At 37.5% G+C, this 24,614-nt stretch overlaps 1 protein-coding gene across 2 annotated transcripts; it reads right to left on the reverse strand.

Annotated features, from left to right (window-relative positions):
- Positions 1-615: 615 nt before the first annotated feature.
- On the reverse strand, positions 616-24,582 carry LOC145220079 (chromatin remodeling protein domino-like). 2 transcript variants are annotated; one of them, XM_080087382.1, is made up of 63 exons: positions 24,419-24,582; positions 23,602-24,003; positions 23,493-23,536; positions 23,343-23,420; positions 23,119-23,278; positions 22,841-22,954; positions 22,583-22,723; positions 22,148-22,322; positions 21,998-22,078; positions 21,312-21,454; positions 20,904-20,975; positions 20,511-20,651; positions 20,220-20,339; positions 19,846-19,984; positions 19,154-19,251; positions 18,976-19,086; positions 18,427-18,604; positions 18,056-18,180; positions 17,751-17,873; positions 17,287-17,457; positions 17,141-17,221; positions 16,914-17,050; positions 16,546-16,732; positions 16,123-16,262; positions 15,570-15,645; positions 15,276-15,329; positions 15,010-15,076; positions 14,802-14,906; positions 14,507-14,611; positions 14,164-14,208; positions 13,987-14,033; positions 13,563-13,705; positions 13,380-13,493; positions 13,037-13,239; positions 12,477-12,646; positions 12,147-12,301; positions 11,629-11,785; positions 11,157-11,273; positions 10,844-10,954; positions 10,594-10,657; positions 10,299-10,447; positions 9,755-9,883; positions 7,492-7,527; positions 6,472-6,622; positions 5,994-6,167; positions 5,786-5,910; positions 5,325-5,550; positions 5,000-5,102; positions 4,787-4,934; positions 4,324-4,513; positions 4,012-4,121; positions 3,737-3,941; positions 3,522-3,619; positions 3,362-3,460; positions 3,127-3,213; positions 2,895-3,027; positions 2,438-2,508; positions 2,317-2,373; positions 1,964-2,122; positions 1,657-1,755; positions 1,438-1,566; positions 1,201-1,371; positions 616-968 (listed from the first exon to the last, which is right to left on the reverse strand). In XM_080087382.1, exons 2-63 carry the CDS (start codon positions 23,920-23,922, stop codon positions 783-785), a joined length of 7,848 nt encoding a protein of 2,615 aa, XP_079943508.1. In that variant the 5' UTR covers positions 23,923-24,003; positions 24,419-24,582; the 3' UTR covers positions 616-782. The 2 variants fall into 2 exon arrangements, with proteins under 2 accessions (XP_079943508.1, XP_079943501.1); XM_080087375.1 differs by having other exon boundaries at positions 3,522-3,622.
- Positions 24,583-24,614: the final 32 nt, after the last annotated feature.

Consider the following 24,614-nt stretch of genomic DNA (forward strand, 5'->3'; position numbering starts at 1 on the left):
CGTTACATGCAAGCTGATGGATTACAACCAACATGTCTTTGACAGAGGGTAATTTACTACAATAACATGCCAGTTACCAGTAACATATGCTAAAAAACCTGGTTATGCAGTATTTTATTTTACTCAATGTTTCTGTAAGAACTGTATGTAATTTTATCAATCTGTACAAAATGCTTGAGAATGTGTTTAGTAAATGGAAGCGTAGCTCCTACTGCAACCTTATGTGTGTTAACTTGAAGGGATGCATAAGCCTATTTGTAGGAAGTCTTGGATACTTAGTCCCACTTCTCTGCCCCTGTTGCAGTCTTGGAGGTCTAAGTACATTTTTGCATCATTTAGTTATTACATAATAAATTTGGTTTCACATCAGTCAATTACTGCCCTAACAAAACATTATTGATTTTGACTTTATAACACACACAAAAAAGCAAGGACAGTTTTATATGAATAAGTGTTGAAATAAATTTGGTGTAGGTATTGCCAATCCAGTAACTTTTCAGTAGCATGGAAAGTAATAGCAATTGTGCAAACTCGCATGCGATGTAGATAAGTAAGGACACTTGTGGCAGAATTTCTTCTATTTCTTTCTGTATTTTGAACAAATTTTACATCAAGTTGGCAAATTAAACCTTTTATTTACACATGACAATAGTTCTCTCAACATATGTAGACTACAACATTTGACACAATTCAGAAAATGTAAAAGAATCTAGCCACAACAATACAATAGCTGTGAGAACAGAAAATGGTTTAAAGAAAGCAAACAAGTGCAAAAACGCAATTTATTTCGATGGCAAATTGGATTTATTATCCTGACTTTCCTGTAAGTTTCCCTCCACACTAGACAAAGCAACCATTGGTGTGGTATCACTTGGTGTTATTTGTGCCTGAGTTGGCATAGTTTGTATTCCAGATTGCGGGTTAACTTGTAAAGTTAAGGATTGTTGTGTGGTATTGCGCATGGCAACCTGTAACACATGAACAAATTGATGCTACTATTACATAATTATACAACAAAAACTATTGGACACAGCATAAAGTTGTTGTACCTCAGAAATACATAGTAACTGTAACTACATTATTATGAAAAGTTTACACTTGTTTGAAAAGTTGTTTGTGGTGTAACAATGCACTAAGCACCAATTTCACCAACTTAACAAGCCTCCAAAAATGTCTAGAGCAATGAGCAAATTAATTGACCTGTTGTGAGATAAGCTGTGGGTGAACCTTCATCGCGGCGGCAGCAGCAGATGGTTGGTTGCTGATGGCAACCACTGGAGGTCTCTGCATTGCCACTGGGGTTGAAGCAACAATCATCTGCTGGGGTAGAGATGGGCTTTGGTTGCTACTTGCTATGGCATGTAGTCGAGACTGTATGGCAGAAAATTAAATTTAATGCATTTGAACCTAACATGTCCAAGGTACCGTAAGACTTACTCTGGGTGTTGACTGCATCTGTTGTATTTGCGGGGACATTAGTCTTTGTTGGGGCATTAAACTGGATGCTGATACGATAGTAGTGCCAGCTGACAGGGGAAGTTGTGCTAATTGAGGTGAAGATGATAGCTGCACAAAAGAATGGATAATGTTCTTAAATACCAAAGTAGAGCCAAGCAAAATACTGATTGTGGGCAATACCAGTTAAGTAAAACATACCTGTTGAGAACGTGGAATGAGTGTGTGACGAATAGTGGTGTTTGAAGCAGGGGCAGTTGGAGTTTGCAGCAGTTTGGTAACAGTAAGTGTAACTGGTGCCTGTAATACATTAACAACCACCATTAGGTATAGCTTAGACTGGTAAAGGTCGATGTGAGCAAAGCTCAGGCAATCAGACAGAGCTAATACAAACTTTCCACATTCTGATCAGATTGTATTTATCATCACTTTGCCTGGCTTACAAATAGTGTTAAATCCAGACAACTAAATTCACACAGAACGTTTAAATAGTAATGTCCCTACAAACCTTTGAAGTTTGTGGCCTTCTTTTCTGTTGTGCAACAATCTGACTAAACATTTCAGCTTGTATTTGTGGTGTCATCTTTACAGCAGTACCACCACCAGACACCAACTGATGAGAAGCCACAGTTGCATAAACAGTTTTTGGCTGCTTTGCTGCAATCATCTAACCATGAAAAGAAATATATTTAGGAAATAACTTTTGTGACAGGTTTTACAGGAAGCAGCAATGGTATTTTTGAAAAAGCACATGACTAAAATATTATAACTATCTATGAGCATTGGACTTAATCATGCCCAATAACATTTTTCTTTATTAAGATTAATTGTCCATCAGATCTCATCAAATTATATTTTTACCTGTCTTGGTTGCTGACGTTTCATCAACTGTTGCAACTGAGTTCCAGTGACAGTGCCCTAAAAACAAGTTGCAAGCAATTTTAAACACATGTTACTATTGGTGTCACAAGGATAACCTTACCTGACTCCCAGATACAATCATTTGCTTGGCAGAACTGGAACTTGCAGCATTAAAATCTGACAAACTCATTGCTGAAAAAAAAATCAATATTAGAGTGTGTGTCTGGTGAAACATTAGTTTCTGTGCAAAGGGCTGTTTTGTATTCCCATAGACCAATCAATTACTATTATTGCATGTAACACAAAGCCATTGCCTTGTTAGACTAGTGACAACTAGATATTTGGGCCTATGGTTGCAAATGAAAACAAAATTCCCTGTGAATAACTTTAGTATCGACCTGTCACATGTGCAAATTTGAACCAAAGAATGTCGCGTTGGGCAAAAAAGTGAGTAAAAAAGACTTAAGCGATGTGTTCTCAAGGGTACACATAAAATAGATTTACCAAAAAAGTAATCATCAAAATTTTTTTGAAAGTTGAATTTTAGGTTGAAAACATAAAAACATGTGAAGCTTCACCTGCTGCAAGATTGGTGACAGGAACAGTGATGGGAAGTGGTTTGCTTGTTGTGATTTGTTCACTTGCTTGTTGGGCCGCAAGTGTCCTCACTCGCTGGGCCTGAACTTGTGCCTGCATTGGTGCAATTTGGACCTACAAGTAAAAAAGTTTAGCAGCGTTTATATCACTTTTGAAGCTATGTAAAATACCCAGCATGAAAAATGTGTAGTTCATAGCACTTTATTTTGTTACCTGAGGGCGTTGCTGGACAGTTTTTATTGGTCGCTTCATAATCATTTCAAGCTCCTGTTGTGTGAAAGCTCTTGCCATCTTGGCAACCTAAAAAACAATACTTTGATGCTGAGAGGTGGTACAGAAATAAAAGCAGCATAATCTGTGCCATAGACGTGTCTTTAAGACACCTTTTTCAAGAAACAACACAGCTACCCCTTTTTGAGACTTAGGTGGTCAGATCAATATCCCATACCTGGACTTTCTTTCCACCAGAAACAATGGTGCCAGTAATGTCCTGCTGCTGAGGCTGCTGCTGTTGTTGCTGTTGTGTAACACGCAGTTGTTGAACCGACTGAAACATTTTTTCAGAATTTTATTGGCATGAAAGTTACAGCACACAAACAAACAGCTACCTGCTGTTGCTGTTTGGCTGGTGTGGTTTGAAGAACCTGCTGCTTTTGTACTTGGTGTATCTGTTGCATTGAAGTCAGTTTCTGCACTTGAGTGCCACCTGCTAAATCGACAACACAAGGCACTTCACCCTCAAACTCAGAAAAAATCCCCATGCTAACCAATGAAACTTTGCCACAATGGCTACTTTAAACGAGATTTTATATTGTTAACATACTTCTTGGAGGGTAGGTAACGGTCGATCTAGTTGATGAGATACTAGACCCTGCAACAGCCGTTGTTATGGTAACCATAGGCGTGTGAGCTCCACTGGCCAGGGTAATAGACATAGATGGACCTGACACACTATTGCCTTGTTGCTGGAGTTGTAATTGAGATGCTGTTCCAGAAATGGTACGCAGCGTCAGGGATGCTGATGTGGCCTGAGTACATTATGTATGTGATGAAGTGTAAACAAAATATAAACTGTTCCTGAATAAAAAGAGAACATACCTTGGACATTTGTATCTTAGCAGCCGATGCTGGAATGGACAAAGTGCCTTGTCCTTGTGGATTGACTCGGCGAGTGAAGGCAGAATTTACCACTATGTTGCTTCCAGCACCTTAACAATTAAAAAACGAAATTTACCAAATTTAGTCAATAACAAGGCAATGTAGAAACTGATTTATAAACATGAATTACAGATGAGGAAATTATGTTTAAAATAGTAAAAGCAAAATATGTAACTGTAATTTGGACAAAAAAAACACTTGGGCAACAAAAAAGAAAAAAACATTCTTTTTTGTGTTTCTTTTGGTCTTTACCTTGTAGGGATGTTTTTCCAACCAGTTGATTTCCATTAGCAATGACCAAAGTGCTACCAACTTGTTGCGGCATGTTGACAGTTGGTGTTTGCATAGCTGCTGTCATGGTAACAGGGTTGGATTGTGATGTCCCAGGCTGACCAGTTGTCTTCTTCTGGTTAGCAATTCGCTTAGCCCTCGCCTCTGCCACCTGTGAAAGTCCAGATGTAACATTTCAATGTTTTGACAGTGGTCATCATCATAATTTAAAAACAGCTTCTTGCCAAAATGTATAAGTTTTTGTACTTTTCTATATTTTTTTGTAGTGAATATTTACAAATGTGTATTGTGCAAGGAAGTCATTTCGAATTTTAATACCAACCTAGAAGTAAAACTGACCAATTGGCTGCCCCGATAAAACAAGTAAATGGTGTTAACCATTAAACTTGGTTTTACTTCAAAATAGTGGAGACAATCAATTCACCTGCATAGGGTGCAATGGCTTGTCATAAGTGATTCCACAGTCATGTAAAATGTTTGTATGTTTGGGGTTTCTTTGAAATTGTCCAGTTCCAGTCGAATTCTTCGTAGGAGGGTTACGTTTGTTGCAGATTGTCTTGCAAGCATCAAACCTAAAACACAGCAGGTTAGTGAACAAAAACACTGAAGTTTTTATACACTGAAGTCTATGTTGTACCTGCTTGTGTATAGGTTTGTAAACTGGACATTTTTGTCACTGTTAAACAAAATGTTGGTTTTCTGAGATTTCAAGAGCTTAGATTTGGTTGGTGGCTTGAAACCTGAAAATAAATGTATAACACTTCATACTTTCCTTATTACCACACAAGTATCTGTGCTGTAGTATGACCAGTTATAAGCAAAAAAAAACAAATTTGATCACATACGTTAAATTATACGAAAAAGCTCTGCCAACTACCTTTTCCTTACTTCAGTCACAAACAATGAATAATAGCCTCTTTATTATTTTTGTTTTCTTGTTCGATAACAGAACACGCTTTTACCTTTGAGCTTTTTCTTAGGAGTGCTAGGTTCAGGGGTAATTGAAATTGAAGACTTTCCTTCCTCACGTTGGACAATCACACTTTCAAATCTTAGTTTGCACTGCTTGGGTGATCGGAAAACACTTCCCACAGCGTTTACCATATCAGCAACCAAATGCCAGTTTGGTGTATGTGCTGGCATCATTGTGATTAATGAAAGTGGCATATCAAGAACATGCTGTACAGACTGCAAAAAAATATTGTTTACATGTGGTGTTATGCAGCAGCAGATTATATGTCATGGTTATTATTATTCAAAATTTAAAATTGCAAACATAGTGTTTGATTTTTATGTTGTGACCTTTTCAGGATTTGTTGATATCAATATATTCAACATATTTTTACCAAGCACCGACTCTCATAGGTAATGCTTGGAGCCAATTTCTGCCAAGCTATTACAAAAACCAATGTTTAACTTTTACCTGAAGCAATGCCCAGTCCTCATTTACTATCCAATCAGGATTAGCGATGGTATCAAGCTGAGGTTTTGTCACACCACCTTCACTGCTGTTCTCTTTAGGTGATGTACTGAGAGCTGATATCATGCCTGCAATGTTAAAAAAAAACAGTACATATTTACCAAAAGATGGACCATCATCACCCAAATAAAAAAGAGTTCTTATTTTATACCTTGTGCAAGTCCATGTTTTGTTGGTGTCCCAGGAATCTGACCTGGTTTAATTGCTTTTCCAGGAAGTTTTATTCTCTGCTGTTTTAGTTCTTTTTTCTTTGTAACTTGCAAAGGATGATTGAAAAGTGACTTTGGAATGTTGACGTCAACTCGAGATAGTTTCCTTCTCGGACCTTGAACAAAGAAACATAAACCACTTAGTTCAATATTTGTGTTCGACAACAACAACAAAACACTCAGTACACCAAAGGTTTAAAAAATGCATGGCAAAACGCAAGTCATTTTTTTTTGCACAACTTCTACCAACGACAATTAATTACCAGTGCGCTTATCTATTTTGGCACTTATATGTTTACACTTTCACGTTTACCCACTGTTTTATCATTTTTAACACTAGTATGTTTAACCACTGTTTTCATCATTTTTGGCAATTATATGAAATATGCTTGACAAGCAAAATAGCGAAAGGTTGCTTACTTAGTTCAGGCTTGGCTCTCTTTTTCTCCCGCTTCATTAAAACAGTAGGAAGTTGATCTTCAGACATAGGGACTGGGATGTAGAGCAAGGACATGCAGGAATCAACATATAAATCACTTTCATCTTGTGGTGGAGTTGGTGGCATCCAAATCTAAATGGATTTTAAAAACTCTTAGGTCATTTGAAACAAAGGAACACCTTTTTATGGTGTGAATTAAACATATTTGGCAAAATACTAACAAATCAGTTACAACATGCGTTGACCTTTACTTATTCAAAAGTTGAGTTTAATTTAAAAAAATGCTTATTCTTGATCAACTGTCAATCTACTCGAGGTTATTGTTGGAGAGTGCCGAAATCTTATAAAATGGGACTTTTGAATATTTTTGATGCCCAGCAAGTATTTGCACAAACTGACCCGAACATTAACTTTGCATATTTATATCCTGTTAACATACAAACTAGGGATGGGCCAAACCTGTAAATGTTATGTTTGGTCGAGCATCAGGCATCTCATGTTAATGCTCGATACATTGTGACATCACAAACATTCCCAATTACACGCTAGTTTTGTAGCTTGCCAATTACCAGCGGCAGACAAGCTCCCAGAAGTACACGTTTATCCACTATTTCATGTATTTAAAACATCATTTTTTTGTTCTTGGATACCCTTTCGGACATTAACTATAAATTGAATGCCCGGGTCAGTTTGTGCAACTGCTCAGCCGAGCATTAAAAACAGGGATGCTCAGCCCATCCCTAATACAAAATAGTGTTCAAAAGGGTATCCAAGAAAGAAAATTTGCTTATTTTTTGAAATGCATTAAATGGTAGAAAACACGAATTCTAAAACCGGTACAGCTTAACACACTACTGGTGACACAATAGACTTCGAAAAACAACAAAATTAGTATGGAGCTGGGAATGTTCCAGACATTAACATGAGACGCTTGGTGTTGATCACACAGAACATTTGCAGTTTTGGCCCATTCCTATTTAAGTATTACATATTTTACTTACCGGCATAATTTCACCAGATATTTCATCCACAAACATCTGGGAAAATTAAAACTCTGTTTAGAAATCTTGCTTTATCCTGTACTGTATGGCAGAGACAGATCAACACAGCCACAAACTAGTTTCTTGTTTCTTATGCCCAATTTGACTGTGCAGACACTGTGCCTTTATACTGTTCAATGCTTCGAAACTTGTGTTTAAAACGAGAATGCATTTTGGATGGCATGATTGTCTGTGCTAGCCTGAATGATTGCTTTAGCGATTTTTAAACATTTTTTTATGCAAGTCAATTTAGCCATGCCAATGCATTCAAGTTTTAAACAACTCCTGCACGTAACTGGGCTGCATTACAAGACTGCCTGCCATCCCAAATGCACACCTCAACACAACTTTCAAAACAAGAACAGCGCCACACAATACATTTGTCAACATAAAGTGAACTCTATTGCAAACAACCAACAGGGGCAGAATGAAGGCTGGTAATCACACACAATTCTAAGTTTAGAAAATGAAAACAGGCGATAAACCTTTAAAATATTTAGTACAAAAATTGCCTAGTAGCCATGCGCAGTAGTCAAAGAGCTGAAAAAAAGAAAATAAACGAATACTATTTAATAGCAGGAACATCGCCTCAGGAATTCAGCAGTGACTCGAACGACTCAAACACATTACGTTCTTCTTCATTTTCAGGTGCAAGCGATTCTGGGTCACTCATTGTCACAGGTTCAAGATTTAAAGTAATCATGTCTTCATCATCATCGCTAGCAATTGTGAAGTCACCCTTTAGTTCCTCCTGCAAGGAGTCTAGCAATGAAAAAGCTGATTTTTCATTGCCTTGTGGTACTGGGGTGGAAGTATCAGGTACAGTGAAGTCCAGATCAAATATGTTTGATCTGGCATTTTTGGCTTGTGGTTGCTGTTTTGTTACAATCTTGGTTGCAGCCTTTGACACTTGCTTTGTTTTTGTCTGTTTGCCTTGATTGCTGGAGTGATTTACTGTTAACACTGGTGCCTGGCTTGCGATGTTGGAAACAAATCTTAAAGGTTGCTGTGGAATTCCAGGTCTTTGGATCACAAATGTTTGTTGAGTCCTTGCTGGTTGCTGTACTATGTTTCGCATAGATCCTCCAGGTAAGCGAATCATGTTCACAGATGGACCCACAGAAACAGCTGTTGATATTCGGGATTGTGGTTTGGTCCCATGGTGTGAAGGTTGTGGCACATAAGGTGTAGGGGTATTGGCTTGCACAAATGAGAATGGCAAAAACACTGTTCCTCTATTGCTGGTGGGATTAGGTGCAGGGCGAGTCTTTGTTCTTATGACATTGGAACTTATTACATTTCTTGGATTGCTTGTGACCATTGTCTGGAGAGGAACACTGTATACAGGCACATTCGGCATTTTATTGGCTACTGCAGAGGGTAAAATTTTAGTCATAGGCTGCTGAGACTGCTGCATTGCAGGCTTTGGAGTTTCTACAACAATGTTGTATACAGACTGGGTTGGCTTCATTAGCTTTTGGTTTAATGGAACAGTAGAGTCTGAAAAACCAGAGCCTGGTGAAAACAGTTCATATTCATCCTGGCAAAGTCTGGTGTTTCTTTTTCGTGGGCGACCAGATTTACTAAAGGATAAAATCTCCACAGGACCATAGTCAGTACTTGAGTCAAGCAGTTGTTCTGACCGTTCAGCAACCTTCCACAAAGGTGACTGTCTGTACTCGGGAGGTGGACTGCTGCCATGCAAGTGTGTACTATTCATGGAGTCTTCATAATCATTTGTATCAGACAGTTCCAAATTGTCATCACTGTCATCTTGCCAATCATTGTACAAACTGATGCTATCAGAGTCACCTGACAAGTAACCTGCAGTTTCTTCACCATATTCTGTCCATAAGAGATCATCTCTCTGGAAAGATTCTTCAGGTCGAAAGTCATTGAACTTTTCATTCTCTTGATTATTTTCATAGTTAGAAACATTGATTGATTTAGGCCTTCCTCTGCCACGTCCTCCACCGCGACCCCTGCCACGCCCTCTTCCGCGACCACGCCCACGACTACTTTTCACTCCTTCCTGCTTCTTAGGCTTAAGTTGCTTTGGCTTGCGTTTCGGCTGCATCAGTTGCAACTTATCATCATTTTCAGAGTCAAAAAGATAGTCCTTGTTGACCTGATCTTCTTCATCTCCTGACGACTCGGATGTTGACATATCAAGGAAGCAAATGTCACGCTCCTTCTTTCTCCTCTTGCCCTTTTTCTTGCTCACCTGGTTCTCCCCATCCTCCCTGGTGTAGAATATCTCATCTTCCTCCACATCCATCCTTCGCTCCTCTTCTTCCTTGAGCAGGATAAGATGCTGAAGTTGCCAATCCTGTTTTGATTTCTCAACCTGATCCTGTATAAACATTGTATGGAATATGTTCAGTGTTTTACGACACAAGCAGTAAGTTGTATATGGAGGCAATCTGCAACACTACATTTCACTTTAATATTGGATATTTTATGTAAAGAATGCCAAGACATGATGCAGTGTCACTACCAGAATGGCCAATTCCAACATTAAAGCTTTCACAGTTACCATAATCGAGAGTGGGCAACGACAAACTACTGGTAAGTTAAAATCCAGGTTGGAGTGTCAAGTAAAGTTGTTCTTGCACTACGAGGTCTGTCATGCATAAATCAACACACAGATACGGAAAGCACAAGCCTTAATTTCCCTGACATGATCAACACAAGATGCCATGGACTGTGACACCTCATGCAAGTGTAGACAGGTCCACAAAATACAGTAAAAATACACAAACAGGTACCTCTGCCATCTTCAGTTCAAGGTCGTTCATCTCCTCGGCAGTGATTTCCAAGTAGTTAAGTGCATATTTTTCGATTGGATTAAGCTCCTCGTATATTGTCTTAAGCTCCTCCTCATACTTAGATCCCTTGGGCAGTTTGAACTTGCTCTCTGGAAATCATGAAATTATTATGCTATAAAATGATGATGTTTTTAATTTTGCACATCTTTGGCAAGCAAAATATTTTATCTTTTTGGTTATTAATGTTAATTTTAAAGCATCAATGGAATGTAAAAAAATTAGTATTTTCCCATACCTGTGTCATCCACATCATCTTCAGTTTTCTCTTCAGCTTCAGTAAACTCTTCCATAACTGCATCCTATAACAAAATAAATTTCCTTATGGCAACAATTCCAAAAAAAACAAAGTTTGTGAAAGTCTAGCACAGGCCTCAGAGACATGGGTGTCTTCAACACTATCAGACATATGCTTGTCAATGCTCATCATGGGCAAAATACTGTTTGATAACTTGATAAGGCACAGAAAGACAACACAAATTTTATACCTGTTCTTGTTTAAGCAACTTTGCAGCAGCTGCATCTTCTTTATCCTCAGTCTCCAAAAGAGCCTCTTCCAAATTTTCTTCACTCTCATCCACATCTGCATCTGCAGAAGTCTGAACAAAAATACATGAAAGTAACAACTATAAATTGGTAATTGATATGAATATATGGAAGTATTTGTAAATAAGGAACCGTCAGGATTCAAGTGTCAAAAGATCACCATAGTGAAATACACAGTAAGAAATATTTCTTCATCATAGGTTTAAATCAATGGTTAAGGTAGCAAACAGGAAAAATTAATTGTTTTTACTATACCTCTGGTTCAATCTTGGATGCTTCAATGGCTTTCTGGCGTGCTGTAAGGGGGCGTTGCTGGGGTTCGGTCAATTCCTCAAGACCAGATGGCTCTTCAAATAGGTCCTTGATGGCTTGCTGTGAAATAGATGATATGTTTTAGATACCGGAGATGTTTCACAATAATTATTTTATGACACAGGTCTTTGTGTTCAAATGTCCCATATACTGGTTTTGTTGTTGTTTTAAGACCAATGTATTTATATTGTCCCATATTCCACTAAGAAGCACAGCACCACGACACTGCCTCCTAACGATGCCAGGAAATGGCCACGATTTCGCACCATTAATCGATCGTTACAACACAAGCAGTTTGCAACGGAGATACCAAGAAGGTGCACCATGAAAAATTTATTACCTCAAGAAACCAATTTTTGTTTACTAAATCAAGTTTCCTTTTTTTATCTCATAAACAACTATATTTCATACACACATGTTTGAAAAATGCAGTTGTAAAGCTCCCTCCTTCGATTGCAAGATTTCCTAAAAGCCTCTTTTGGTTAGCTTTTTTCAGGATATTTTCCTCAACAGTCCTTTCACTTATCAACCGATAAATGTGGACGTCCCTTGTCTGGCCGATCCGGTGACACCTGAGCAACACAGGTGGCTCTGACACTTACAAATATCAAACATGGGTGACCGTAATAAAACTGAAATTCAGCAATATCGCTATGAGGACTTCTTCATTGTGCCACAGGGTTGCATGAAAATGCATCTAGATTGCTACATTACATAAAATTACAAAATTCACTACTTTATCTAACCATGTCTATTATGAGTTGTATTAAGTTGTACTACATGCAAGCAAATAATTTAAACTTTACCTCTATCATGTGTGATTAGACAACATTAACAGGGACAACCCCTTGAGTGGAACAGATTGAACTCGGCTCTTTCGTCATCATTATCTCAGTTTCATTTTCATACAAATGTACTAAAACAGAAGCCAACCTGTCTTGTGCTTGAGCATCCATGGTGGGATTCCAATCACTGTCATAAAATACCACAGTATCGGCACCTGTTAAATTCACACCAATGCCACCACTCCTGGTCGAAAGGATGAAACAGAAAATCCGTGGGTCGTTGTTGAAGCGTTCCATTCGAGCCTAAAGCATACAAGTTTGATTAGAATTGCATTTTGTAAACAGTTTTGTTACCAAGGCATTAGTTATGTCTCAGTAGTGCTAGTTTGTCGTCATCTACATTCAGGTTGACTGGAGCAGATTGTTGTCATCACAGACATTGATACATAATATACAATGAATTTGGTTTATTATTTACCATACGCTGTTCGATATGAGTCGATCCATCCAAGCGAAGGTACCGGTAGCCATGATAACTAAGAAATGCCTCCAAGATGTCTAGCACCCGTGTCATCTGAGTGAAGATCAGTATGCGGTGTTTCTCAGCCCAAAACCGCCGAAGCAACACACTTAGAATTTGCAGCTTGCCTGTAAAAAAATTCAGTGTTTAGAATCCTATGTTTGCTTTAGTGTGTGCTTCCTTGGTATATGCCTCCAACCAGTATACAAAACTGACAATCTACACCTAAATTTACTTTGTATTGATAAATTCTAGCATAGGCCTCAGAGCCATGGATGTCTTCAATACTATCAGACATATGCTTGTCAATGTTCATCATAGGCAAAGTACTAGTTAAATGCTTCCTTGGTATATGCCTCTAACCAGTAAATTATATTGATAGTCCACACCTAAACTTGCTTCATAGTGCTAACTTTAACTGGTGAACTATGGTATCTTTATGTCAGTTAAATAGGATTTGCTAATTACAGGAGGTGTTTATCAATAACAAGTAATACTCTTTGTCTATACGTGCTTACCACAGTCATACTGGATAAGTCGAGCTTCGGGAAATTGTACTCTGGAGAGCTGTGTAATGCTGTGGTAAGGTTTGAGTGAGTTGGATAGATAAGAGCGAATACACTCAAGTGATTGTTTTTTCGCTTGCATCCTCCAAGGTGTTGGGTGCGACACATTGAGCTGAGGTGATGATGTTGTAACTTTAGGCACCACGAATATAAACCTGTACATAACAAAACTTGCCATGTCTAGCAACAAAAAACGCTAATATTTAGTCTTAAACAGAGTTCAATGGCAAGTTTAATTTACACCGGGCCTTATATAAAAACATCACTTGAGCAAAGTAAAGGTATGTATATGTACCGGTGTAGAATGTCCTTCAATTCCTGCAGACGTTCTTCATGGGACTTTTTAGCATTCTGAAGATGTGTGTTTTCCATATGGGCAGTGTGCCAACTCTGCTTCTTTGGTAGAGTGCTGCAAATAAAAGAGAATAATTTAGCAAAGCAAAACTTAAAAAAACAAGGGTTTGCCAAATGCAGTTACCGAGCTTTGATTGCAGTTTGAAGAAATTCAACAGTGTTGGCAGGCAAGTAGGTGGGATAAGCCTCACATCGTTGTGTGTTGATGCGACAAAGGCGCTGCAAGGTATCTTCCCGTTTAGCGCTTTTTAAGCGAACAAGCATTTTCTGCAAAAATCGGTCAGATTAAATGATGTATTATTGTTGAATCCCTGGGTCTCAACATTAATGACATCGGAATGGCCCAAAACTGGGCATTGAAAAGCTCTGCTAATAGAATAATAGAATTGTTCTTGCACTACGAGGTCTGTCATGCACAAATCAACACACAGATACGGAAAGCACAAGCCTTAATTTCCCTGACATGATCAACACAAGATGCCATGGACTGTGACACCTCATGCAAGTGTAGACAGGTCCAAGAAAAAGTGCAGTTTACTTCAACTTACTGAATAGGATTCCTCAGGAAGGCGTTTTTTCCTTGTGCCACCAGAATCTGCATGAAATCACATTTTGATAGTCAGAGGTTTTTATTTAAATCCATGGAGGGGTTTAGTTTATGTTAAGATACCTTGCTAGTAAAACATTTACAAAGTAACAAATGATGTCTATAAATCAATATTTACCTTTGGAGGAAATGACAGGTTGAGCAGCAGTTGTGACAACTTCAGCTGAAACAAACAGGTAAAGTGTATAAATTGTGTGTAGGTACAGGTTTTGTTGTTATTTTAAGGCAATGTGTTTTATATTGTCCCATATTCCACTAAGAAGCACAGCACCACGACACTGTCTCCTAACGATGCCAGGAAATGGCCACGATTTCGCACCATTAATCGATCGTTACAACACAAGCAGTTTGCAACGGAGATACCAAGAAGGTGCCTTTCAATAACAATAAAGATCAACGATTACATGATAAATTTTGCAATGACTTAAAAGACATTACTGCCAAGAGTTAAGAATGATTACCTGGAATTTGAGCATTTGTTGTTGATGGTTGAGTGCCTGCAACTTGTGATACTGGTGTAGAGCTACGGGAAGCCACACCAGAAGTTACAATCTGCACAACACCACCTGAAACATACAATCACTGAGGTGTAAACTATATACAAGATGGTCGAAGAGTTATTATGACACAAGAAAATTTCTCAGAAGAAAATTCATTTTTCACATCAAAGAGTTCAGATGAACTATGCCAATAGAATCATTCATCATTGTTTTATATACAATCTGCATCAAAAAACAGTAATAAATCCAAAATTACCTGGCAAATGTCGAATTTGACCATTGGGTATTGTTGCCCACCTTGTTCCCTGTGCTGTTTGGTATTGCAGGGTAATAGACTGTGATGAAGACCTTGGGGTTGAGTCTGCAACATTAGTCAACAAATGATTCAATCAGTAAAATGATCAACATTAATCAAAAAAGGTTCTGTTAAGCAAGTACACATACAGAATAGTTTCCTTGCTTACCATTCTCATTGCGTGGTTGTTGCACAGTCACAAGTCTGGTCGATGATGGTTGGACACTGGAAACAACCTAAAATCAAAACCTTTTTTGAAATATGAAAAACATTTTTTAAAAATCTGGTCTGTAGTATTTGTATGAACAGAGAAGCTTATACATCATAGAGCTGCAAGTATTCACTTCTAGGTCATTCCATATTTAAGTGATTTTTACATTACTGGTCCAAACAAATTAATAAAACTTGAACAAAGTAGTAGATTAATGCACTGACCACTTTAGGCTGAGATAGATGACCAGATGATGATGCAGATGCAATTGAGGATTTCTGCAAAAGGTTAGAGTTTAAAAACTAATATAAAGGGTAAAAAAAGTCTGATCCGAAAGCTGTCTCAAGAACAAACATAAAATGTGCTTTACCACAGTATCCTGTGAAGACAAAACTTTTTCACAAATTTCAAATGTGGTAAAACAGATGATGTTCGATTGACATGACAGTGGTCAGCCGATGGACAGCGAACTGGTCACCTCTTAAACAATCGCAATATATTTCGGCACATACAAGTACCTGTTCCTGTAAAGAGGCAAGGAAGAGTTTTTCCTGGATCATGGCTTTCATCTGATCAGTTATGACTTGACGAGGCCTAAAACACAGTTTTATTTAGAGTTAAATTGTTGATGCAAGCTAAAAAACTAATTACATGACTTTTTATTTATGAAGGTTTGGACTTTGTTTCCAGCTTTTTTAATGTACAAAAGATGTGTATTAAGTTACAGGCGGAGTGCATTTTTAGTTAAAAAAATATTTTGTTTTAGTTGGGCTGTGGTGATGAGCACATTATACTGCCTGTTGATTTAGATGCAACAGCAGTACTTTTATTATCACCATGGGTTTTCTTTTCCCCCAAGGCAAGTCATTTCAAGAAATTGATTTTCTTAATGATGGTAATGGGGGCTAAATTTGTTCTTCAGTAGCTAGAAATGCGACTGTACCAGTTTACGATCTGATATTATATACAACTGTTGTCTCATACTAAGTCTCAGGTGACTCATGATTATAGTATTCCACACACAGTCTTGTAATAGTTGTCTTTTTGATTTTTATTAAGTGTTTTTCTTACCCTTCTTCGGGCAAAGAACTGGAGTGAATTTCTTCAATCAGCTTACGGGGAGTTTGCAAACGTTTAATTTCATCAGCATTAACACTTGAAATTTTGCTCAGCGTTGGAATATGCAGGTTTAAATTGAAAAGGTCCACTTCCTGCAAGTTAAGTCATACACATTAAAAAAACGATTGACTGATTTACAAGGATATTTTACAGTTGTGTATATCCTGGATATCAAAAATATTGTTGGAAATTATTAAGTTCAGCAATGTCACAATAGACATTCTGTGTGGAGAATTTCCCTACACTGTTCCTCCAATACGTTACATGCAAGCTGATGGATTACAACCAACATGTCTTTGACAGAGGGTAATTTACTACAATAACATGCCAGCTACCAGTAACATATGCTAAAAAACCTGGTTAACTGCACTATACCTCAAATGGTCCTTTCTCTAAAGCTTTGTAGACAATGGAGGGAACATTGAGCTCAACAGGATGTGTCACAAATGGTGAAACAGTTGGACGAGGCTCAAACAAGTTTGGGTGATTGCATACTTTGCGGAGCTGCATCAGCACATTAATGACACTCATAAAGTGGCCACCTGCCAACGTGTCTTTAGTCCTAAAATTGTAAAAATGAATTGTTACATATTGACATTACAATGCATGGGTATATTCCACACACTGCCATAGCCTATTATGAAGAAGCTGATTTTAGATTGTTCCGACAGACACCAGTAACCAAGGCCTGGCCTCTTTTAATACAATCTTTTTATTGAAACATATAGATTGGTTGTACTTACGATGCTTTAGACATGAAGTCTTCATAAAGAAATCTTTGCCTCTTTGACAAGTGGCATTTCACAACATGTTCGTATTTGTTGGGCATCTGCTTTTCAACATCCTTTTTTATACGACGAAGAAGAAATGGTCTTAGTACCTACAAAAAATAGATTAAGTTATAATTTTGTGTCAAAATTGCATTAAAACTTGCTCAATCGCAAAAGAATTGAATAATTGTTAGAATTACCTTATGAAGTCGACGCACAATCTTCTCATTGAATTCCTGAGCACCTTCAATCATTCCAGTCATTGGGTTTGAAAACCATTCCTATAACAAAAAATATTTAAAATCATGTTTCAAAGACGAAGATTGTAGCACAAACGCTTGTTTACCTTAAAATCTTTGTGTGACTGAAATACTTGAGGCATAAGAAAATGCATAAGTGACCAGAGTTCCATTAAATTGTTCTGTAACGGTGTACCAGTCAATAATAACCTTCGTTGTGAGTTAAAGTTTAGAAGTGCTTGCCAGCGTTGCGATTTGAAATTCTTGATGTTTTGCGCCTGAAGAGTAACCAAACACAGATAGTAAGCATAAATACTTAAAACTTGACTAAAAGACTAATGCCTCTGTAGTTTGGTGAAAGAAAAGCAATGCAAGGTGAAGTGCAGCAGTGAGAGCGTGACAAACAAAGCACACTATCAAAGTTGCACTTTCTTTGCACACTTTGTACATACATATATGGTTTGGTTCAGCGACCTAGTTGATGTTGGCACACATTATAAATTCGTGCAACAGCAAAAATATCATCACAACCCATTTGTTATCAGTAGGTTTAGTGAAAACCCAAACTTACTTCATCCAGAATTAGGTATCGCCACTTTTTTCTTCGAAAACTTGTATGGTCTTGTATTACCAACTTGTATGATGTGATGCACACATGAAAAGCATTGCTCTTTGTCCAACCAGTTCGCTTGAGCTAAATTGAAAGAAACAAAGATGCAAAAAAGCCAACACAGTAGTTCTATTTTTACCTTGGATCAGGGCATTGTCTTTTAACAAAACCTTAAATTTTGATAACAGACTATTTGTAGAGGTGCAAACTTTACTATTTGGTAAATGTCTGACATTGACACATTAGGAATTTGTAAAATAAAATACCTTTCGCTCTTTTTGTGATCCATAATAGGTGAGGATTTTAAAACCAGGAGCCCATTTCTTGAACTCCATCTCCCAGTTAAGCATCACACTGGTAGGGACAACAATTAAATGTGGACCCCAAACACCTAAACAAAAAAAATCAAACTTTTTAAGAATTATCTTTCAGCAAAACACCTTAAAACCTACTTAAAAAGAAAATCAAGCAGTTAATGTACTAAACCTTTTATCCCATACCACCACAAAACTGATAATATGGGAGTAAAGAGGCCAGAGTTAATGTTTGAGGTATGAGCACTAATCACTATGCCACAGAAGGAGCATAGCAACCGAAGGTACCTCAACTGCATAAGCAAAGAAATTACCAAACTTACCTTTCTCACATGCCAGATGAGAGAGTAAGGCAATGGTTTGAATTGTCTTTCCCAGGCCCATTTCATCAGCTAAAATACCATTTAGTCTTTTTGTGTACATTGTAACAAGCCAATCAAGACCGATGTGCTGATATTCTCGCAGTGTGTGCCTTAGTAAGTGAGGTATAGTGGTCATCACCTGAGAATCAACAACGAAAGTATTTAGGTAAAAGCATAGAGCCAATAAATGATAAGCTGCAGACAGTGCACACTGTTTCGACCTATAAGGTCTCATCAGTGCGGCTGGTGACGAGAGATCGGCCGCATTGGCTAGTGTAGCCATCTCTCGTCACCAGCTGCACTGATGAGACCTTTTAGGTCGAAACAGTGTGCACTGTCTGCAAAAGTATTTAGGTTTTATGAAAACTAAATTCTGGCCACAAACACAAATTTGACATTATTATACTGGAATCTCAAATATCAGAAAATTTCTATAAAAGAGGCAATATCTTACATAATGTTTGATTACTAACAGTTCAAATTTTTATACAACACAACTATGATTGATACCTGTGTTGTAGCAAGGGTGTGACCTGTGGGTTGTAAAGTCATGGCTTCAGCAGCAACATCAGTGATTTCCTTGTTGGGACTATTTGCTTGCTTTGTTTCATCCGTTGATTTCTGTCAGAAAGAGAAATTTGTAATACACCAACTGTTTTTCTAAAACACCTGAATTACAATAACATACTTTTTCTTTGTCATAGTCTTTGTTGAGTAAATAGTCCATCCCTATTTCTTCGACGTCTGCTTCTTTTTCATCACCACTTTCCTCATTCTCACTAGAACCTGACAACAGATTAAATGTTAGGATAGAGAAGATCAGCATTTTGAAGATAAGCAATGTGTGCTGCTAATTTTAAAACAAAGACAGGGTCACACACAGTGCCAGTGTTTTTTTAAGGTGTTTTGGGGGACCGAAACAGTCCCCCAAATTTCTCCAGCGGTTTCCCAAAATTTGGACTTGCAACTACAGTAGAAAAGTAATGGTTGTTTCTCGCTATGTCAAAACTACTTAGCGGTCACCCAAACCAAACCTTAAAAAAAAACCTGCACACAGCAAAGATCAGGTAATTGTATAAGAATGGCAGAAACCTTATCACTTTTTTAACTTTGTGGTTCAACAGAAAACTTGATTTTTTACCTTGCATACAGGTTTTTTTGGTCAATTGCAATGAAAGAAATGTACCTCCGCATGGAACCTTCAAGTTTATGAAATAACAACTTAAGGATGGTAAAGAGGTATAAACTTATCTTGCCATAAAATGCAGCAAATAGTATGATGTCAATGGGCAACAACAACCAGCTGATATGGCAAACGGAGACCATTTTAACCTTTGGGTCATAAAACCTATGTTTTGTTCCCATGCATTTATTACATACTTTCAGAGCCTGATGCTTTTTCTTCTACATTTGGTTCATTGTCTGCTTCATTTGTTTCAGGAGTTGTTGGGCTTTCATCCTGATCATATGCTCCAGCATACATTTTCAGCAACTCTTCTATCGGCATGTCACCTTCAGCCTGCAACAACAAACCTAACTTAGTGAATTTACATCACAATACGGTTAAAAGTAACTGTTACAATCAAAGAAGTGTGCAGTCACTTTATTCCCAAGAACTTATGAAAATACCAGGGCAGTATGTGTGAGTGCGAGTTTCATGTATTCCCAATAATGACCACCCAAACCATGACAAGGTCTGAAGGCAAAGAGATGGGAAAATTATACAGAGATGGACTAAGTATTGGCATACATACCTGCAGGTCTTCTATTTCCTTCTTGTGATCTTCATTCTTTTCCTGATCCTCTTGCTCCTGAACAGTCGTCTCATCATCACTTGAGTTTTCACCACCACTGAACTCTTCATCATCTTTCTCCTAAACATAAACTATGAGAACCAAATCGAATGCACATGTTGTGCAAAAAGAAATTCAGTATTAGATCAGTAAGACTTAAACAACACAGAAAATTCAGCATTACGTCCCATGTCTTGGTCAGTCATCATGTTTAGTAATTTTAAGTTTTGTAAATTTTTTTACAGAACTTACTTGTTTTTCAATTTTTGGCTTTTTCACTTCGGTTGTGTCTTCATCTTTGTCAGTTTCACTGGGTCTTTTCCGAGCTGACCGCCGTAAAGATATTGATGGTGGCTTGCTTGAACCCTCGTTGTCGGATGACAAGGTTTCTTCCTGTTTAAACACCATCACTTTTTTATACCAAAACATAAACTTTTGGCAGGCAAGTTCATCATTATTCTTTAATGATTTAGTTTTGCACACATGCATCCTGTAACACTTGAGCCTGCATGTGTGCAGGACATCACCAAATTTGAGGAAGTTTGGCACTCCAGCCTGCTTTGACTCATCACCAAAGACATACTTGTATTTACCAGACAGTACATGATCACACCAGTAGATGATCATGTGCAATGAATTGCTTACCATAACTGCATCTAGAGGAACTTCTGAAATAGGTTTCTCAATAAGTTGTTCTTTTGGTTGAACAGGAGGAATCTGCAAAAAACGTTTGTATGTCAATAAACTTATGAAAAGATTTAAAATATGTGTTTGTGTCTTGCTGCTTATACCGTGAAAAAATACACAGAACAGAATTCACAAACTGATAATATATTCCTTTGAATGACCATACAGGATATAAAACCCCTGCAGGCAAAGTAAAGGAAATTTATGCAAATCTTAAAATTGATTGAGCTTGTTTATTCTAGTTGGCCACTTTCAAGTGCTTTTAATCCATATTAATTGCAAGTATTTAAATGTAATCCAGTAGAAAATCTATTTAAACACCATTACAATGTCATTTGGCATAGAACGAAAATAAACCAATATTACCTCTTCAACTTCGGAGGCGGAACTTTCCTCAACATCAGGAAGTGGCTTTCCAATATTTTCTACAGCATCAGCGGGAAGTTGTTGCAGCAAATCTTCAAAGGGGAGCTCACTTTCTTGCTTGAGAAGGCTTATTTCATCCATGACTAACAATTTAAAAATATATTTTATTTTATATGAGGCAATTACTTATCTTGTACAGTATAAATCAGTGGTGTGCAACAGGCGGCCCGCAGTCCACAATCCAGCCCGTCAAGCTATTTAGTGACATAATAATTCCCTTATTGACGCTTTGGAAGAGTTTCAAATTTATTGGGCACATGAAAAAAAAGGTATGGCCCTCGCTCGATATCCGAAACTGGTTATATGGCACACGGACGAAAAAATGTTGCACAATCCTGGTATAAATAATAAAATTATTCTGGTTGAGTAAGCATGTTTTTGTGATTAATTTATGTGAGTGCACCAAGCTGATATTGTAGACACTTATCTTTTTATCTTTTGCTAGGATAGTTTACTATTATCTTGCATGATCTGGTTTACATAAAAGAAAACTATACAGGTTTCAGTTCAGACTTTTTAAAAAAAATTTTAGTCATTATTGTGTGCTTGTTTAATTAAAAAGCAAAGCCATCTGATGTGCAGCTGAGAAAGTACAATCAAATGGTCAAATAAATTAAAAATCTCACCATTTTCCTCATTGTCATGTTGCTCTTCCTTGGCAATTGTCTCTTCATCATCACTTGATGCTCCTTGTGGTAGAAATTCATCTAGAAAAAATATACACTAGATTGCAGAAGTCACAAATTTTTGAACACCACGATGAGGAATTGTCTTACCATCACTGCCCTGTTTTGAACTGGATTTGGATCTTGGACTAGTAGGAGTCTGGTTCAGGCCTTGTGTCAGCCAATCTGAATATTTAGCAGTTTGATCCACAATAAAATTAAGGTGAAGGTCCAATGCTTTTTGCCTCTTCTCATCCAACAAACATTGTTGCTTGTACTGGACAACCTGCAAAATAAACCATCTAAGAATTTGAAATGTAACGATAGAAGCGTAACTATGGTACCAAGATAATGCATGTGTCAAGTTATATTGCTGCACATAAAACAAAATTTCTATGGGCAGAAGCAGAACCTGCTGTTATCTTTGAACCAGTCGTATAAGTGCTATGAAGACTGCCACAACTAGCACTTGTCAGTGCAGACATGTTGGTTCAATGGTTTTGACATTTTTATCTAATGACAGTCAGTGGTTATGACTGAATATACCTTTCCTATGTTGGACCAGAACACACGAACTTGGCGTGCTATGTTGGATGCAATTCTACGAAGCTTTTGTTGGCCTTCTTTCTCTGCCTTTTTCTCCTTTTCCCTGAGATCTTTGTGGTAATTGTTGACAGTGCGCACCAACTAAAATAAAAATAAAATCATTGATGCTCAACAATATTAATGCTCAACAATATTAATGCATCAAAAATCAGTGAACAGGATAAATTTTACATACATTAAGTAATGTATTTTAACTACCTTTCTAGCAGCAACACGTTTCCATTTTCGTTCTTGTGCAAAATCAGCAGCCAACCATCGCATTTCCTCCAGCAAGTAGTCCCAATGAGTCTTGTTTCGAGGGGGTTCTTGCACCTGCGGCAAAAAGAAGGTAAATATTAAAAAGTATAAAGAAAGTATTGGCAAGAACAAACAAATTTTAGATAAAGTAGTAAATGATATAACATACTAACTATTAAAGAAAAACTTGGTACTTCTTAAACCACATTTACATAATATTTGGGTAAAAAGGGATTTACTTTAGGGAGCCTTCGTTGTGACCATAAACCTTGCTTTCTTAGTTCGGCGACCCTTCGTTGTATCACAGCATCTTGCTTCGCTCTTTCTATTATCTCTTCCTTGGAACCAATTGTGTCTTCATAAACATCCGATAAACTTTGACGTGATGACTGCTTTAACCTAAATTTTCATCACTTGTTATCAGGGGCCGAAGTACATTTGACAAATAACTTATGATACTTGCCTTAGTACTGAAGTTGGAGAGAGAGCAGCAGAAGTTATTACTTGTCTTGCTTTAGTAGCCTCAGGTAGCATAGGGGTTCTGTAAAAAAATGATGCATTTGAAGACTATGTACAGAAACACTTGCAACAGAGCAGTTTGTTTCATACTTACACAATCACGGATTGTGTTGGCTCTTTTTCTGTCTCTGTATTTTCCTGTTCAACACACAAATTGAAATCGCTATTTAAAGTATTTTTTTGAAATGGTATTAGTTGCTTACTTGGCTTTTCTCATTATGCACTGCTTTTTGTGCATCTTGTGTATGCTCTACAGGGATTGGTTGCAATGAGGTAGTAGTATGTTCTGACGATATTTTTCGCTTGGTTGTAACAATGGGATTTTGCTGTAAGTGCTCATGCAACTGTTTAGAGGGGCGCTTTTTAAAATTGGAATACTCAATATAATTGCCATCATGTTGAAGAAAAAACAATTCTGTGAGCAAGTCTTTGTAATGTTGTACACATTCTAGTAACTCTGCATTCTTGGACTCTGAAGCCAATGTCCGCTTTTCCAGCACTGACATGCAGCTTGTTTCATCCATTAATTTTGTTTTCTTACGGCATTGCTCAGGGGTTTGCCCTGGTGAATGCCTTCTTCAACAGGGTTTGGTACTTGGGATGGCCTGCAATAAATGCACATCAAATTTTACAGTTTTGCCAAGAATGTCATTTACACTTCTCTGTGTTTAATGACTTTTAACATTACATTTCTTAACATTTACCATTTTTTCACAAAGAATCATAATAATGCTATGTCGTGCAATAACAAAAATCAATCAAAGCATTTTATCTATAAGGATGTACCTACAAACGAAATAGGAAGTTAGGAACGTAGCAAAAACGAATGATACACTCTGTTATAAAATACTCTTCTGTGTAATTTATGTGTTTGAGCAAAATTTAGAACAAACGCATACGATTCGAAACATATCGTTAAGCAGTTGAACATAAGATTGGTATAACACACAGCATGAACCCAGAAAAATTCAAACTGCAATGCGTATTTCTCAAGCATGTGCACGGAAGTAAATCACTTACCTATATCTGCAGAAATCCACGTAAGAAAAGCCCATCCAACGTCAAGTAGCATTCATCCAGATGGATCAGTACCTGACAGTCATTTTCATTTCTATATTATCAACAAAACGATGAAAGGCACTAAACATGAAACAGCATTTAGTTTACGAACCACCACAACACCGGCCCGCCAAGAAAGAGTGAGCGCGAAAATGGC

This window comes from Phallusia mammillata, chromosome 1 (assembly GCF_965637545.1).
Source record: "Phallusia mammillata chromosome 1, kaPhaMamm4.hap1.1, whole genome shotgun sequence".
NCBI classification, from domain to species: domain Eukaryota; kingdom Metazoa; phylum Chordata; class Ascidiacea; order Phlebobranchia; family Ascidiidae; genus Phallusia; species Phallusia mammillata.

What these genes read in the sequence shown, in the direction of transcription:
- LOC145220079 (XM_080087375.1), bottom strand. Translation starts at nt 23,922, where the DNA reads ATGGATGAAACAAGCTGCATGTCAGTGCTGGAAAAGCGGACATTGGCT. An exon ending in CACAACGAAGGCTCCCTAAA is followed by an intron (nt 22,955 to 23,118) that starts GTAAATCCCTTT and finishes TTTTTGCCGCAG; the next exon opens with GTGCAAGAACCCCCTCGAAA. An exon ending in AGTTCTTTGCCCGAAGAAGG is followed by an intron (nt 15,646 to 16,122) that starts GTAAGAAAAACA and finishes ACTGTGTTTTAG; the next exon opens with GCCTCGTCAAGTCATAACTG.